Consider the following 16,957-nt stretch of genomic DNA (forward strand, 5'->3'; position numbering starts at 1 on the left):
CTGCAGGACTTACCTGGCGTGGGTGACGTTTCCCATGGCCACAGGGTGATACTGGATCCAGCTCCACTCCCGGCTGAGCCGCTTGAAACGGGGGGGAAATGAGTGTAAATGATGACTGAGGAATATCTCCTGACATCCCGGTAGGGATCCTGGTGGAGAGACCCAGGCTGCACTAAATGCAAAGAGACACTGTCAAAATGGGGAAACGTACCTTCAGTAGCACAAATAAGTCACTTAAACTATTGATTTTTTTTTTTAGTAGTTTTTTTAAGAATCTGCTTTCAGGGAATGGTTTTCTTGTAAGGCAGTAAATAACCGGGAGGGGGAAGGGGCGGTTGGTTTGGGTTTTTGGATTGAGTTTTTTTGTATTTGACTTTTTTGGCCCTTAAAACCCTGGTTTGGAAAGGGGGAACCGCAGCCGAAGCGATTGACACGGTGACAGCGCTGCCCTCCATGAACCTGGGACCGGCCCTGGGAGGAGGAGGGAGTTAATGGGCTGGAAACGGGCATGAATTGTTCTCTGAAGAAATAATTCTTCTCAAGTAATTTCCTTCTGAATGTTGTGCTCTGGGTGACCTTGCCCTGCACAGGGGCGGCTCTGGGCAGAGGCCGGTGACCCCAGAGCCCTTTGGGGTGGGTGGGGGTTCCCACCACCTTCCCCTCTCCTGGCCCAGCCTCCCTGCTTGTCTCATTTACTGTTGTTATTTGTCGTTGTTGTGCTGTGGCCGGGTCGTGTTCGCTCCCCTGGGCTCCCCCCGCCGCTGCCCACCATGGTTTTCCGCGGATTCTGCCTGGGATGATTTGTGGAGGAGAAGGTTGTAGTGTTGGATGTCAGTCGTGTTGTTTCCTGCAGCGCACACAGACCTTTGCAAATAATCTAATAATGCAGGAATGTCAGACTTCAGCTGTGGAAGGAAATCCTTTTGTACAGGGATTGTCAAGTCTCTAAACAAGTCTCAGAAATGAGCTCGGTATCAATGTGGAGGGTGTTTATTCTGCCCGTCAGAGAGATGAACAACCCAATCTGCTCCCGGCAGCTGCGGATCTGAGCGGCTCGTGGGCCCTGCGAGGGCTCTGGGACCCGCGGGGAACATGGGACCAGCCACCCTGGGGGTGAGAGCGGCTGCGGGCAGGGTGGACAGGACGGGCAGGACACGCAGGGTGGGCAGGGGGGACAGGAGAGCAAACATGTCCCCTGCTGTGCCCCAGAGTGAGGGGCTGAGCTCCAGGGTGCCCCCGCACAAACCCTTAAAAAGGTGAATTTCAAAATAATGCAGGAGGCAGCGCTCAGCACGTCAGTAGCTGCGGGGTTTGTGGTGGGTTTTTGTTTCTCTTCCCTGGGTCCCGAAGCTGACGGTGCAGGTGCTGTGTTGCTTGGCTGTCAAAAGGGAACACAGGGTTGGGCTTGCGTCAGAACAAATGTGAGCAGCGTGCGGTCGCCAGCAGGACAGACTGACCCCACCTTGGGGTGGCTCTGGGTGTCCCTGAGGCTGCCAGGCCCAGGCTGTGTCACCAGGGGACGTTCCCTGCGTCCTGGCCAGTGGATCCTTCCGGGGGATCATCCCGGTGCCCCGTGGGGTCTGGGTCCTGCCGGGCGCTGGTCAGGGCGATGCCCCAAGAGGTGCCGCTTATGGGGCTGGGGCCCCTTGGTCCCCCTGCCCTCCGCCCTCTCATCCAGCTCTTCAGAGCTTCACTGCAGCTGCTGGCCCCACAGATTCCACTGCCCAACAGATGGGTGTCCCCAGGAAAACATGCACGGGAACCACCACATGGTACCACCAGGGGCTTCACGGTGTTACTACCTGGAAACGGCCACTGGATTCCCCGTCTTGCAGCTGCCTACCCTGAGCAGAACTGATGGCACATGCAAAATTAAACAGGAAGCAGCAAACCTGGCACTAACGGAGATAAGAAATGTTTTATCCTTGAGAGCGAGTCCCTGGGCAGGTTCAGCTGGAACAGGAGCCCTGCAAGGGAGACACCAGCGATTATAGAGCAATAGTGAGTTGCAGATAAGGGGCCTCGTTATGCACCGAGCACTGGTGTCGGTGTCGGGAGCTGCTGGCTCTGCTCTCGCCCCGTGAGCGAGCGACCTTCCCTCCTATCGCTGTCAGACCCCGGGGTTCAGCAGCGCTGCGTGGCTGCAGCAGCCGGCAGCGTCTGCTCCGGGCCTCGGCACCCAGGAATTAAAACTGAGGAGGAAAATGAAACCTTCCCAGTGTGCTTGAGGTGCGCAGATGCTTGGCTCTGCCCCTCTCCCACCTGCTGGGCCCCTGCACAGCCCCGGCCTCCGTTTGTCATCCTGCTGTGGCGGCAGAAAATCAGCTGGAAATGGGACAATCTGGAGGTGTTCTCAGCTCCCTGGGGAACTGATGCTCTTTGCTTTCTCGTGGTGTGATTTAAATATCTGTGCTGACACCTGGGAGATCCCGGCAGGTTTCAGCTGTGAAGGGGCCGTCGTGCTGCTCCTGGGGCTGCGCTGGAACAGGGACCCCAGGGGTGTCCCCGGCTGCACTGCAGCGGGTGCTTTGCAGACTGAGGGTGTCAGGTCTGGGGGGGCAGGTTGGAGGTGCTGGGTTCACTCAGGTTCCCTCTCTGTCTCTGGGGCCACACTGTAGCACACAAGACCGAAGGAACCCTGCTGAGGGAAGGGCGAAGAAATAGAGTTTGTATTTTCAAGTCAAATTTAAACAATCTCTTTGTAGCAAGCATCTGTCATCTCATGGCAGAAAACACCTGAAATAATCTGATTTTTACTGTTTAGCTAGAGAGCAAATATCCTTCAGCTCGCTACGTAGCACACAGATAATATCATGTCAGTGAAGTCTGCATCTGTGCCCTCCCTTCAGCATTGGAGCTGCTGTTCAGGGTGGAGATCTGCTGCCTTCCTCCTCCTCTTTACGGTCTGGACTTTTCAAAATAGGTGTATAAATTGTATAGCTCATGGTGCCATGGTTCTGATCTTCTGCAAGGCCCAGGTTTGGGGAAAGGCCGGTGCTGTTGGTGGGTCTGGCCTCTGGATTTGTGCAGCTGAAGGGAGATGAGGATCTTGGCCCTTCTATTACCTGCTGCCTGTGGCAGGAGCAGGTTTGCTGTTCCCAGCCTGGCAGGGTGGGTTCTTGGAACAGCCTTTCTCCCCCGAAGGGCTGATTTCGGGAGCTCCCTGGCTGGGCTGTGACCAGCGATGCTCCAGCCAGGTCCTCAGGGTGGGTCTGAGCCCGCACATACTCCGGCTCAGGGTTTTCGGTTTTGAGACAAGCCTTGGTCAGCCCGTGGCAGCGATCCCTGACCTGCCCGGGAATCGCCCCCTTGCTCTTCCCTTAACCTGTAAAAAAAAAGGAGAAAACCACCCCAGCCGTGGCACGTCCCCCGTCCATACCGGGGGTCCCGGCTCCTGTCCCCTTTCCCGGGGCTGCAGCGGGAGCTCCGGGGGGAGCCGGGAGCTGTGAATCATCCCGGCACCTTCTTTCCCCAGAAATCCCCGATTGTCCCTGGTGGGAGGGCTGAGGTGCAGCCACCGGCCCCGCGCCCCGCCTGGGGGTGACACGGGGGGTGGCGGGCACTGCATCACCCCCGGTTCCGCACCCCCGTGCATCGCTCCCCGCGGGGCCGGGCCGGTGGAGCGGCGCGTGGCGGCGGGCGCTGTCCCGGGTGCTGAAGCCGCCCCCGCCGGGACCGGCGGCGCACGGGGGTGGCGGGGCCGGGGCGGGATCCCGGCGGAGCCCCTTCCCGCGTGGGGCCCGTGCGCGTGGCGGTACCGGGGGTCTGGGCGGGGCGGGGGTCTCGCGTGGGCGCGGCGGGCCCGGCCCCGCCCCGCGCAATTTTAGAATGAACCGTGGGAAAAACTTTGGGGGTGTGCGCGGGGCCGGGATCCCTCCGCCGGGCGGGGGAGGCTCCGGGCTGAGCCGCGGCACCGCCTCGGCGCGCGGCGCCCTCCGCGCGAGGGAAGAGCTCCGCAGCGCGGCGGCGCCGGGACCGCGGCGCAGCCCCGGGGACAGGGCTCGGCCCGGCGGCGCCGCCGCCCCCGGGACGGACGCGCCCGCGGCAAGATGGGCGCCCTGGCCCTGGCCCTGGGGATTTTCCACTACCTGGGGCTCTACCTGCAGCTCGGCGCCGCCTCCCGGCACCCCCCGTGGGACGCCCCGGCGGCGGGCAGCGGTGAGCGCGGGCAGCGGGGCGGGCGGTGCCGGGGCGGCGGCGCGGGATCCGGAGCGGGCGGCTGCCCGGAGAAGGGGGGGCCGGCTGCGCTCGGAGCGCTCCCGTGGCTCGGTCCGCCGCCGTGTCGGTTCACGGGGCTGCCGGTCCCGGCGGTGGGTCGGGACGGGCGGCGGGGGGGTCCCGGTGCCCGCGGCGGCGCTGAGCTCCGCCGCTATGGGCAGCACCGCGTCGCGGTCCGTCGCGCCGGCGGCTCCGGGGAGCGGGGGGCGGCCGGGGCTGGGTTCCGCCGCTGCCGTCCCTGGGGCGGCCTCTGTCTCCGCCGCTGGGCTCCCGAGCGCGGGGGGCTTTGCACGGTGCGTCCCGGTGCGCTCCCCCGTGCAAGGGTGTATCTCCGTGCACACCCCCGTGCAGCCGCCGTGCCTCCCTGCGCGGTGCCACCCGCCGCTGGCGGCGGGAGCACTCGGGCTCCGCTCCCGTCTCCCGTTCCTCTGCCGGCTCCGGTGCACGGCAGGTCGGCGGGTCCGCGGTGCTGCCGAGTCTGGCCGGGGCCCAGCCGGGGGCTGGGAAAGGGGAGCGTCTTTCTGCAGCCTCCTGCGAAAAAGTCTGTCCTAACGTGGGGATCAGGTGACAAGGGACAGAGCCCCCTCAGAGGATAGCGCTGAGACCTTCCTTGCTCTCTGCGGGGTGACACGGGCGGGTTTAAGCCTGAGCCCGAGGAGTGTCCATGGGGTGCGTGCTGGGTGCCCGGTGCCCGGGTTGCAGCTGTTCCCCTTGCCCAGCTCCGCAGCTCCCGGCACGGCAGGAGCCGCTCTCTGCCCCGAGGAGCCACCAGGCACAGAGACGGCAGGGCCGTGGGGTGTTCAGTGTCCTGCGCGGTGCGGTGTGTGCCGACCGTACCTGCCTGCACGGGAAGGGGTGATTTGCCTTTGTGCTGGAGGGGCAAAGGCAGGAAGGTTTCTGGACCTGCCAGCCTGGCATGCCGGGAGGAGATGTGGGCGAAGAGCCTCCATTAGCCGCTGCTGCTCCCCTCAGAAATTCAGCAATAGGCAAATAAATAGTGAAATGGTTGCTGTGAGGGAGCAGGGAGCAAAGGAGAAGAAATATTCTGGGAGGACGCGTGCACTTTGGAGCCACATTACAGCTGCTACTATGAGCAGTTCTGCAGCAACTCACTTAATCACAACAGAAACCTTTATTAACGATACTGAAAAGCAGTGAATAAATGGGTCATGTATAATAAGCCATTTGTGTTCAGTAGGTGAATACCAATTTGATAAAAGCTGTGTGTGCTGAAAACCTGTATAAATTGCTGTTTAGCAGATCGGAGATTGATCATTTCATTACTTGCTGGTACAGCGTTCCCTCCACACCGTGAGAGCTCGGCGGGTCGGGGCGCAGAGTGGGGCTGGGGCCAAGGGGATGGATTCAGCAAGGGGTGTGCAGGTCCTGCCGGGCTCTGCCCGCAGCGTCCGGCACTCGCCGCCATCTCTGCTGGTGCGGGCGGCCTGGAGGAGCCTCTGCTGCACCGGCACAGCCTGGCAGCGCGGTCACCGTTGCTGTTAACTTGCCCATGGCAGATGCAGCGAGGGAGCTGAGCAGGAGCCGGGTGCGCTCTCAGGCATCGGCAGGTGGCCCTGAACACCTCTCAGGGCAAGGGCTCCCCCACCCTGGTGAGCTCCTGCCCCTGCTCACATGGCAGTCAGGGCTGCTCAGGGAGGGAAGAAGACTGTTACAGAAAGTCCTTTCCCTGCCCCCACAGTAAAGGCTCTACCTCGAGTGAGGATGGAGGAAGGATGGGTTCCATCTGCCCTGCTGCCCCCAGGAGAGTGCCCAAGCTGCAGGATCCTCCCGGCATCCCTCCCCTACCCACAGCGCTGCTGCGCTCCCCTCCTCTCTCCTCTCTTCTCCTCGGGCTGGCGCCTTCAATTATTCATGCCCCCCGTTGCAGACAGCCTGTGCACGCTGGGCTGCTGCCGTCGGCTTTCAAACCAGCGCTGGCTGGGAAGCTCCAGCTGCCTTCCTGGCCTGCCGGCCCCAGCGCAGGACACGGAGAGCCGCTCGGTGAGCAGCTGGTGTTCCCGAGGAGGAGAAGCTCTTTCCTGCGTCGTTTTCAAGCGTTAGTGTCTCACCGTCACTAGAGCTGCTGCTGAAGGGCTGAAGGCTGGAGGGAGCAGCGCCCCAGCTCCCCAGGGTGCTGCCCTGCTCCTTTCTCACACACCCCGATGATTATTCTATCAATTACTTTCATAAACACTTTGCATTCTGCTGGATTTTTTCATGCTTCCTGATGGGAATTCTCCACCCGATGTGTTTTTCCTGCTGCTGTTCGTGCAGTCATTCAACACAATTACTTCTGACACCTCTCCTCATCAAATGTCTGTGCTTTCTTTTCCCTTGAAGAAGCTGACAGACGATGGGCCAGACACTGGGAATTATTACGTTAGGACAGTGACAGCTAATTTTAATCATAACGTTCCCTGCGAGCGAGGCAGCAAATCAAACGAGCAGCCGGTGCGGCTGCGCGCGGGCCGGAGCCGTGGGCAGCGCACCGGGGCCGGGGGGGAGTGGAGACCCGGGGGGCTGTCGGCTCCACGTCGCTCCCCCCGTGGCTGATGCTGCTCCGGGGACCAGGGCTGGGCAGGCGCCCAGGTGGGGACAGGTTCGGGTGCTCCTCCTATCATGGGTGCTCTGGAATTTTGCTGCGTGGTTTGAGGACTCGTGTGCCCCAGGATGAACAGAATGTCCTGGCCCAGCACTGACGGCTCTGCCTTTGTCCCTGCTCCTCTGCTCCGTGGCTGTGGGTTCAGCTCCTGCCTGGCTCCTGCACTGCGCCGGGGCTGGTGCTGGCGCTGGGCTTGGCTGTGCCAGGTGCATTTGTGCTTTTTACCGTGTGCTCCATCCAGAGCTGCTGGGACAAGCCCACCAGTCACAGGGCAGGCAGAGCCAGGCAGGCGACACTGCGCCTGCAAGCACCGGGACAGACACCAGCACCGTGCGCGGCGTGGGCAGCTCTCTGCAGCGACTGCTGGTGCCAGTCGCTTGTGTTTTGGGTGCTGGGTGTGAGACCAGGGGGGCTGATCTCCAGCAGAGTGGTGTTCCTTCCTGCCTCATCCCGGCTCCTGCCCACTGGGACCGTCCCTGCGTGTGGCAGTGAATGATGGCTGCATGGCACTGCCAAGGGTCCCACCGAGCCATCCCAATGGGCCTTTTTAGGTTTTTGCTACTTATGCTGTCAGATAACTGCTCCTCCTCGCTCCTCTCGGGAGGCAATTGTCTGGGAACCACGACGGCTCCGGGAGGCCGCTGGGAGCAGTGAGTCCCCTCGCCTGCTCAAAGCTCCTGGTACCAGGCTGGAGGGTTCTCAGTGCTGGCAGCTCTTGTGCCGGCTGGTAAATCCTGGGCACGGGAGGGCTGCAGGAGCTGGGGACAGCCCAGCCGCGATGGTTCACTCTTGGAAATACTCACAGGTTTCAAGGTTAATTCCCGCTCCCTGGCGAGGTGAGCTCTGGCCGGATCACAATCACCAAATTAGCTGATTTTTTTTAAATTTTTTTTTCATTTATGCTGCAAATTTGAGCTAATTCTGCTGCTAATGTGACAGCAAATAGGGGCAGAGAAATGGCACTCCTGTCCCAGTGTGCGGCAGGCACTCCAGCCTGGGGTTTCTCTTGGAGACGGGAATTGCGGGATTGCTGGGGGGGAGCAGCTCCCGCGGGGCGGGGGCCAGGCTGCCGGCACCCGCCGGCACAGCCAGAGCTGCCCAAGGGCTCTGTGGCCGATTCGTGCCCGGCTCCAGCCCTGGCCTGTGTCCCCTCCCTGCTGTCCACTGGAGCTGCCGGGGCTGGAGCTGCATGCCCGGCTCTTGCTGGTGACGCCAGCTGTTGTGCCACTGTGCTTGTGCACCCGTTTGTGGCCATGATGTGTTTTTGGTGCCCCGGGTCAGCGTCCCTGCTCGCAGGCAGGTCGGGAGGAGCGGCTGACACAGCTGTGCCTGGGGTTATGCACAACCTGGTCTTGGCCCTGGCATGGGGGGGTGGGACCTCCCCAGGTGGGACCCCCCACTCCCCACTGTCTGCCTGCACCCTCCTGCCTGTGCCGCGCGGGGCCGGATCCTGCCCGCTGCAGGGGGGAAAGCAGCAGCCGGTATATCTCTGGTTTATGAGAGCACCAAGCTGTCCCAGCAGGCGTTTTCAATTCCGTTTATCTGTGTTTCCCCATTGAGTTCATTTTATTTCCCCTGATTTTTGTTTCCTGGAAGATTTATCGATCCTGATTCTCTCAGTTTATGACAGGTACAGGCCATAAAGCACGCGGAGCAGCCAGCCCGGCACCGGCCCCCTCCCTGTCACTGGGAGGATGCAGCACCGACGGCAGCACTGGGGAGGGGGTGGTGATGGGCAATGGAGGGGCCGGGGTGGCTGGGGGGTGGCTGGGCTGTCCCACGGCCCTGCTGGTGGTGACGGTGGGAGCTCAGCCACCCCGGTAAAGCATCTGTGCCCCCCGTGAGGCTTCTCATGGCTGGAGCTGCTGGGGGGGCTGTTTCTCCTCCATCTGTGTCCCTGTGGGGCAGCAGGGCTGGAGTTGGGGGGCACAGCATGGCCAGTCACCACTGTGTCACCTCTGTCTGGGTGCCGGGGTCCATGGTGTCCACCAGGGAGGGCACATGGTGCTGCTGGGGGTATGGGGACCAGCCCCTCTGTCCCTCCCCAAAGGTGTCACCTCCTGGCAGCCCAGTGGGGCTCTGGGGCCTGGGGGGGCTCTGCAAACACACTCTGACCTTCCTCCCGCTCATCTCGCTGCGCTCTGTGGCCCCAGCGTGCGGTGGGAAGGGGTCCCAGGGCAGGGGCTCCCTGGGGGCGCTGGGTGCTCCGGATCAGCGGGTCCCCAGCAGGACCTGCCCTCCTTTGGATGCACTCTGAGGCGGCCGAGCCCTGGGGTTAATTAATACATACGCTTCCCAATTAAAATCTGAAAGAAGATGCTTGATTCAATCAAACCTTTCCTCTGCTCAGCTGCCAAATTCCCACCTGTGGGAGCAGATTTTAATTGTGTTTGGGGTAATTTGGACACGGCTGGAGCCCTCAGGCCATCGCCCCCACTCTGCTCTGTGGGGTCCCGGGGCTGGGGGGCTCTGCAGGGACCCCTGCCTGTGCCATCACTGCTGTCCCCAGGAATCCCACGGAGCAGAGCCTGATCCCGGTGTGGCTGGGGCGCATGTGGGGAGGGTCGGCTTGTGCTGGTTGCGGGATGAGCTGTCGCCACGTGCCGGCAGCACTGCAGCCGCCTGCTCTCCCGCACCCTCGAGCCTGGAGCTGCTCCCCAGCCCCAGTTCCCTCCACTCTCAGCACGGAGGGCGCCGGGGTCCCAGGCAAAGGAGGGTGCAGCACCTGTACTGGGAACCCACCAGGGGGGACTGGGATTCCCAAACCCCCGTGCTGGGTGTTCCCCCCAGTGCCCCGCTCAGATGGAGTAAATGGAAGAGATAAGTGTATGGGATTTCCATCCTTCTGGAGAGACAAGGAGATTTTAAAGGCATTAACTTTTCTGTTGGGGCTGATAATTGTTCATTTTCAGAGAGGATCAGGGCTGTGCGAGCAGTGATGGGATGTGTGTCCCGGGTGTTCTGACAGCACCGGAGGGACCCGCACAGCAGCTGTGAGCGGCAGCACCTGTGGCACGAGGTGGCCGCTGGAGACGGGAGGGGACAGGGCACCTGGCACCTGGTGGGACCCTGATCTGGTGTCTGTCACCAACCCGGGCTGGGCACTGGGCACTGAGCACTGTGGGGCAGGAACGGCAGGGCTGGCCAGCCCCGTGCTGGAGCAGATTCCAGCTGGACCAGGTTTGTCTGGTGCTGCTGCCAGCCCCAAAGTGATGCTCTTCAGGTGGTGGGGACATGGCAGGTGGTCCCTGTGCCCCACAGCCCCTGCTCATCTCTGCAGCCAAACGGTGCCCCAGGCAGTGCCGGGGGTGGCAGCCCCAGGCCGGCTGTGCCAGTGCTGGGGGCTCAGCCCCATCCCCGTGTGGTGCCAGGCTGGGGAGAAGCCACCACAGATTGTCACAATAACATTTGCTGGTGACCTGCACGCTGGGGCCGTCTTTACAGAGGAACAATATTCTCTCCAGAGGAGATGAAAAGAATTCTAATTACATCTCCAAACAATATTTGTTTTGAGCGAGGAAAGCAAACCATATGGCATGTGGGAGACTGTTTGGGGGCCACATTAAACAAGGATTTGTTTTTCATTTATGCGCTGATCTGAGCAGAGATGTGATCATGTTTTGTTTATGTATTCCATCCCAGAGGCACATGGGGGTCCTGTGTCTGCCCTGGGGGGGTCCCAGGGGACAGGGTGGGCCCAGAGGCTCCTGCTCCCCCCTGCTCCTCCTGCTGCTCTTTGCAAGGTGCTGGGGCCAGGGGGCGCTACCGGGCTGGGGAGGGGGCACTGTGGTGGGCGAGGGGCAGCGGGGACAGGAGGGTCCATCTGCATGGCAGGGACCTGTCCCCTCTGCCTGGCTCTGGCCAGGGAAGGGTCTGGGCGCTCCTGGTGACACCGCTCGCGTGGCCAGTGGCTCCGTCCCTCTCCGAGGTGGTGGCGCGTCCCCGCAGCCCTCGCTCTGTCCCCCGCAGCCCTCTTCACCGAGACCCCCCACGACATGACGGCGCAGGCGGGCGAGGACGTGGAGATGGCGTGTTCCTTCCGCGGCAGCGGCTCCCCCTCCTACTCCCTTGAGATCCAGTGGTGGTACGTCCGCAACCACCGGGACTGGACGGACAAACAGTCGTGGGCTTCCAACCAGGTAACGTCCCCCCTGCTCCGGCAGCGGCGCCGGGAGGCAGAGCCCGTCAAGGTCCCTGGGGACTGAGCTTTGTCTTTGTGCTTGTCCCTTCTCCCATCTCATCACCGACTCGTCCCCTCGCATCGTCCCGCATCTTCCGCCCCCCGGCCCTCCCTTGTTCTCCTGGTTTCCGTGTGGATCAGGCTCAGCAAACAGCTGCCTCTTTATTTCTCTTTCTGCTCACACAGAGATAAGGGCCAAATAATGGGCAGGCAGCTCTAGGTATTTTAATGAGCCTTTATTATTGTGTCTTTGGCAGAGCTACTCCTGGCATTACCATAAATTGAGAGCAGCACCGGGGCGACGCTGCTGCTGGGGAGCAGGGCTGGGGGTGTGGAGTGGGGCTGTCAGGGCACAAGGGGTGCCCGGTGTGGATGGGCTATGTGACTGTGCGGGGACCCCGGACACCTGGGCCCTGGTGCTGACGATGACAACCAAAGGGGACCCAGGGCGCTGCCGATTTAGCCGATTTGGGAATCCTGATGGTGGTCAGAGCAGGTTCTGGTTGTGAAGGGTGGGGGTCACTGGGGACAGGGTCAGTGCCGCGGGGGCAATGCTGTGGGCAGCTGGTCCCCAGGTGGCACCCGCTGATGAGCCAAACTGCAGGGGGCCCTGGGGGAGCACCTAACCTCCTGGTGCCGCCATTCCCTTCCCTTCCCAGCCAAACGTGTCCTGGTTGCCCTGGATGCCCGGGTTTGCCCTTCGCCCTCCTCCCCACTCCCTTCTCCTCCCTCGTGGCTCCTGTCCCCCCAGCCTGGCTGATGATTCTCTACCCTCTCTGCTCTCCCTCCATCTGCTCGTCCCACCAGCTGCCGTTGTCGCCGCCGGAGGATCCGGGGAAGGATGCAACCAAGATTAGTGTGAGTTTCCCCGATGGTTCTGTGGGGGCTCGGGCCGGTGGCACTGCTGGGACATTTCCCCTGGTGCTGCCACATGGAGCTGGGACTGGCGGGTCTCCTGGGGTTTGGGTCCCTACACAAGGCTGGGGGCTCCAGATGAGGCATCCGGGCGAAGTGGGGGCTGCTGGTCCCGCCGGTGCTGCCGTGCCGTGGGTTGGTGACACTGGGTGGGCTGGACGCCCCCAGCCTCGACACCTCCACCCCCAGTGCTGAGGACCACAACTGGACCAGGAGCCCCATTGCCTGCTGTCGGCATCTGAGCGACACGTTTACGCTGAGAAAATAATCTAATTTTCTAATTTACTCGTCGGATTAGCATCCCAAAGCCATTTAGGCTCACGTGAGCAGAATGAGGAGACACTAATCAGTTAAATAAAATAAACGCTCTTGGCTTCCCGCTGTCAGGCATGTGCCCCCTACTGCTGGCCTCCCCTCCTTGGGGGGCTTCACGTCTGGGGTGCCACGGAAACTCAGCAATAGCGGAAAGTGGGTCCCCCACCACCCCTGCCCGGGCACCGTGCTGGTGTCGTGTCCGGTTTCCCTACCGTGTTGGGGACGGGGCTCGCCCGGCGCCCACGGCCCCTCTGGGTGGGAGGAGAGACTGGGGGGATGCAGAGCCCTCCTGGGCCAGCCACCCCCTCAGCTCAGCCGTCGCATTTTTCAGTATAATTAGGCAGTTAATTGCACACTGGAATGTAATCGATGCGTGTGCATGTGTAACCAGGATTTATTTTGAGGCACTCAGGGTGCGACACTTCTGCCGTCTCCTCCAGATCAAGCCAGCAGGGAGAGGCTTGAGTTCCAAACCTTTTTTTGTTTTTGTTATTTTAAATGTCCTTGATTATTAAGTGTTTATGGAACAGAGGAGATAAACGAACACGGACAAGGCACCACGAGCAGTTCTGATAAAACGTGCGTTACAGGCACCGCGGCAATTGCCTGAGAACAAACGTCAGCGTCAAACAATGCAAGATGATGTAAATCAGATGCAGAAACCGCTGTGTCCGGCACCCCTGGGCCAGTTTTATCATCAAAACACTTTCGGTGTCGGAGGTGCCGGTACCGGCTCTGCCAGTGCCACCGCGCTGTGCCGGGATGCTGAGGGGGAGCTGCTGCCGCCCTTTGCTGTGCGGTACCAAACACGGCAGGTCTGGGGTTGTTTTTTTCCCCCTTGAATTCTTTACACCTGCTGCTTTGCCCCCGAGCAGCGGCGTGTTGCAGAGCTGAGCTGGGGCCGCGCGCTGCCCTGTCCGTCTGTCCGTCCCGCTCCCACAAGGCTGCTCAGCGTCACCGTCCTGTCTGAGCCTGCAACTCCAGGAACATCTTGACCGTCACAAAACTGTCCCTCCCGCTCATCAGCTGCCATGGTCTGAGACTCCGGCAAATTGGGGGTTTCTTTTATTAGTTATCAATTTCCCAGCCATTAATTTTGGTGTCTCCTTGCTCCTAGGACACGCAGGGGTTGTTTTGAAGCTCCTTTCCCCACGCTGCTGCCCATGTTTGAGTGCTGTCCCCTTTACCTTTTGGGCCGTGAGTTTGTGGGTCTTTGGTTGCAGCTCCCAGCCCCATTTCTAAACACCATAAAATCTTCAGCTAACAAACGCAGCGGCAAGTAGAAAAATGGCCTTTGCCATCCAGTGTGATTATAGGGAACAGAGCCAGGGGCCTCGGGGCAGGTTATAAATCTGATTTATTGACCCAGCCGAACAGCAGCCACAGCTCTGGCTACCCAGTCTTAAATTTCATGGAGTGATAAATACTGAGAGCGAATCAATTTGGTAGAAAAGCTAATTAGCCCGCGTGGTTCTGCATTGATCTCGGAGCCCACGCGGCTGGGTGTGCACTGGGGACTCCATCACCGGGGCCGGGGTCCCCCCGTGCCCACTGCCCAGCGTCGCCCCCTTCGCTGTGTCCTCCCCGGCATGGGGCTGGGCACAGTGCGGTGGCACGTGGTCAGGGGTGGCAGTGACCCCCGTGTGCGGGGCTGTGGGGCCCTGGGGCCACCTGACCCCTCTGCCCGCTGCAGGTGGTGAAGGTGGTCGGCAGCAACATCTCCCACAAGCTGCGTCTGTCGCGGGTGAAGCCGGCGGACGAGGGGACGTACGAGTGCCGGGTGATCGACTCCAGCGATGGCAAGGCGCGGCACCACAAGGTGAAGGCGTACCTGCGCGTGGAGGCGGCGGGGGCGCCCGGGCACCCCCAGGACACCCAGCTGCGGGGCGCCCCGCCGCCAGAGCCCCCCGTGCCGGGCTCAGCCCACGCACACCCGCACCCCCACCAGCACCGGGCTGGGAAGGAGCTGAGGAAGCGCTCGGCAGACGCCTCCTGCGTGCTGTAGGTGCCGGGGATGCCGGAGCCCCCGCTGCCCCGGACTCAGCGGAGCCATCGAGGGCCCCGCGCCCCTGCCAGAGACTGGCCCCACTGCCCCGTCCTGCCCACCGCCCCCACCACTTTCTCCCACCCGCCACGGCCACACCAGCTCCGTTTTGGCTCCATCCCTGTGACACTTGCTGGCTCGGTTTTATCCCCAGCCCCGCGGTGCAGCAATGCCGGGCTGGGTGTGGGAGCAGGACCGTGTCCGTGCCAGGGTGGCACCACTGGGGCTGTGCCAGGGCTATGGCATTCGCCCACACACAGGTCTGCATCCCCCTGGCCCCGCACAAGGGGGACCCTGCTGCTCGCTGTCCTCGCGGTGCCACTGGCCATGCTGTGCCCCGGCTTCACGTGCCCAGTGGAGCCCCCCTGCCAGCAGGACCCTCCCACCCGCCTCGTGCTTTGCAGAACCAGCGTCTGTCCCGTAGGAGCCCCAGGTTAGTTGCTCTGCTCCCGCCCCGCAGTGTGTAGATAAGTTCCAGCATCCATTCCAGCCCAGGTATATTGCCCCTCCTGCCCCTTTTGCCACTGCCCACCCCAGCACGTCGAGGCCCGAGCTCAGTGGAGGAGGAGGGCACAGCACGCTCCCGGCACGCTCCTGGCACAGCCATGGTGCTGTGCGCTGTACTGTGCATCACCCAGTTGAGCAGCCTGCCCTCTGTCCGCGTGTGACCAGGGAGCCATGCCATCGGAGCTGGGTCACTGTCACCCATCGCTCCTCCTGCCCTTCGCGTTTCACAGGGATGGGGGGCTCAGCCACCCTTTCTCTGTCCCTGCTGCCCGGGCGTCCCCTTTCTCCTGCCCCATGGCACCGTGCTGCCCGGGCAGGGTCCAGCTCACGGGCTCTCATGTTCAGTGTGAACGGCAGAGCTCAGCCCCGGTGCCCCCGTGGGCAAACGCCGCTGCTGGGGACAGGGCCGCAGGGAGGGAGGGTGGTCCCGAGTCTCCCCATCTGGGTGCCGGGTGCTGCTCCCTCCGCCTGCCCCCACCGCCCAGCTTGCCGCCGCCAGACCCGCTGCAGCTAATAAAGCTCTTTAAACAAAGCCTCTGCATCTGCGGTCTCTGTGCCTGGCATGGCCAGGCAATGGTTCTTTGGCGCTGGCTTGGTGAAAAAGAGGGCACGGCTGGGGCTGCCCTGGGGGCTGCTGGGGATGGCAATGGGCATCATCATCATCATTATTATCATCATCACTTGCAGCTGTGGGCTCAGAGCATTTAAAAGCGGCAGCTGGGAGCTCCCTATTCTGCCAGGAGCTTCTGCCTGTGTGTGTGAGATGTGGCTGGGTCTGGGTGAGCGGGGGCTGCTCTGCAGTGGGGTGGGTGGCGCTGGGGCTCTGGCCCCTCTGCCGGGTACCAACCCTGGCCCCTGCCTGGGCTCCCGGAGCAAAGGCCTTGTCCCTGGCCAGGTGGGAGTTTGGGTCCCCAACGTGGGTGCTGCAGCCCCCACCCGTGGGACAGCAGCTCCCAGCACTGGCAGCGCCCGCTCAGCCCCGGCTGCTGGGAGTCTGCCGGCTGCTTTGCTGTTATTAATCCCTGGAGCTCCGTCGCGCTCACCTCTCGCTTTGCTGATATGAAGCGATTTGTCATGTGTTAGAGTAACAAAAGCAAGAGCTGCTGGGCCAGCATCAGCCAGCGGCAGAGGAATGGCATGGCGCGACTGGTGACGGTGGCACGCGGCGAGAGCCACGCTCACCTTTGCCACCCGCTGTAGGTGTCACCGCAGAGCTGTGGTCTCAGGGCAGCAAATGGCACAGGAGCCTGTAACCACACGGGGTGCTTTGTTGGGAGAGAAATATCCAGCAGCTGCAGGGCAAGGAGCTGCCGTTGGACGTCGTGCTTTGCCACGAGCACCGACAGCCGCCGTGCCGCAGCTCCTCGATGGAGACCTGGGGCTTATGCTGCACTCCACGGTCCTTGTCAGGGACCCGTGTTGCTGCAGGGGGAGCAGGAGGTGTCAGCCACGGGTGCAATAAAAATAATCTACAGAGGAGGAAAATGGAGAGCCGGAGCTGCTTTGGGGAGGGTAAAAGGCTGCAAATCACCTCAAATGGAGAGTAAACAAATTGCTGTGTGGTGTAGTAATTTGCAAAACCTAGAGGCAAGCTTTAAAAATAACAGGTTTTATTAGAAGAGATTAATTTTGCTGAGTTTATATGAAATCTTGGGAGTGGGAGCTGGAGGAGAGGACAGCGCTGGCTCCGTGTGCAGGACCCCGTGAGGCCGTATCCGACCCGGGGTGCTGGGCTCCCCGTGCTGTGGGGTTCGTGCTGGAGGCAGCTGGACAGGGCTGCCCCAGCCCCGGGGTGTGGGGGGAGCGGGCTGGCAGCCCCACACTGGGCCGGGGAAGGGCCAGGTCTGCTCCGGGGTGCTGAGGGGTTCAACGGCTGGAGCTGGGCCCCCCCCATGCTTCAGGGTGCTGCTGTGGATCAGTCCCACACCCTGGAAGGTTTGGGGTGCTCGGTGCAGCCCAGGGAGGGGTTGTGGGAAGAACCCCCAGGCTGAGCTTGATATGCAAGTCACTGCTGGGGAGGAACCAGGCTCATGAAAATGCCATTTCCACGCAGTCGCTCCTCTGACCATTATCCTGCCTCAGACAAAAGCAATTTACTCTGCCTGTAATAAAGCAGGGGTGATAACGAAGCTGCGAAGAGCTGTGACAGGGACGGTGAGCCGCAGCCGGGCCAGGC

At 61.8% G+C, this 16,957-nt stretch overlaps 1 protein-coding gene across 1 annotated transcript; it reads left to right on the top strand.

Moving 5' to 3' along the window:
- Positions 1-4,049: 4,049 nt before the first annotated feature.
- VSTM2L (V-set and transmembrane domain containing 2 like) lies at positions 4,050-14,235 on the top strand (the record flags this gene model as incomplete). The annotated part of the gene is made up of 4 exons (XM_082065274.1): positions 4,050-4,158; positions 10,790-10,959; positions 11,808-11,858; positions 13,924-14,235. The coding sequence occupies 4 exons, from the start codon at positions 4,050-4,052 to the stop codon at positions 14,233-14,235; spliced, it is 642 nt and encodes a 213-aa protein (XP_081921400.1).
- Positions 14,236-16,957: the final 2,722 nt, after the last annotated feature.

This window comes from Streptopelia decaocto (genome assembly GCF_964273445.1).
Source record: "Streptopelia decaocto genome assembly, chromosome: 14".
Lineage (NCBI taxonomy): Eukaryota > Metazoa > Chordata > Aves > Columbiformes > Columbidae > Streptopelia > Streptopelia decaocto.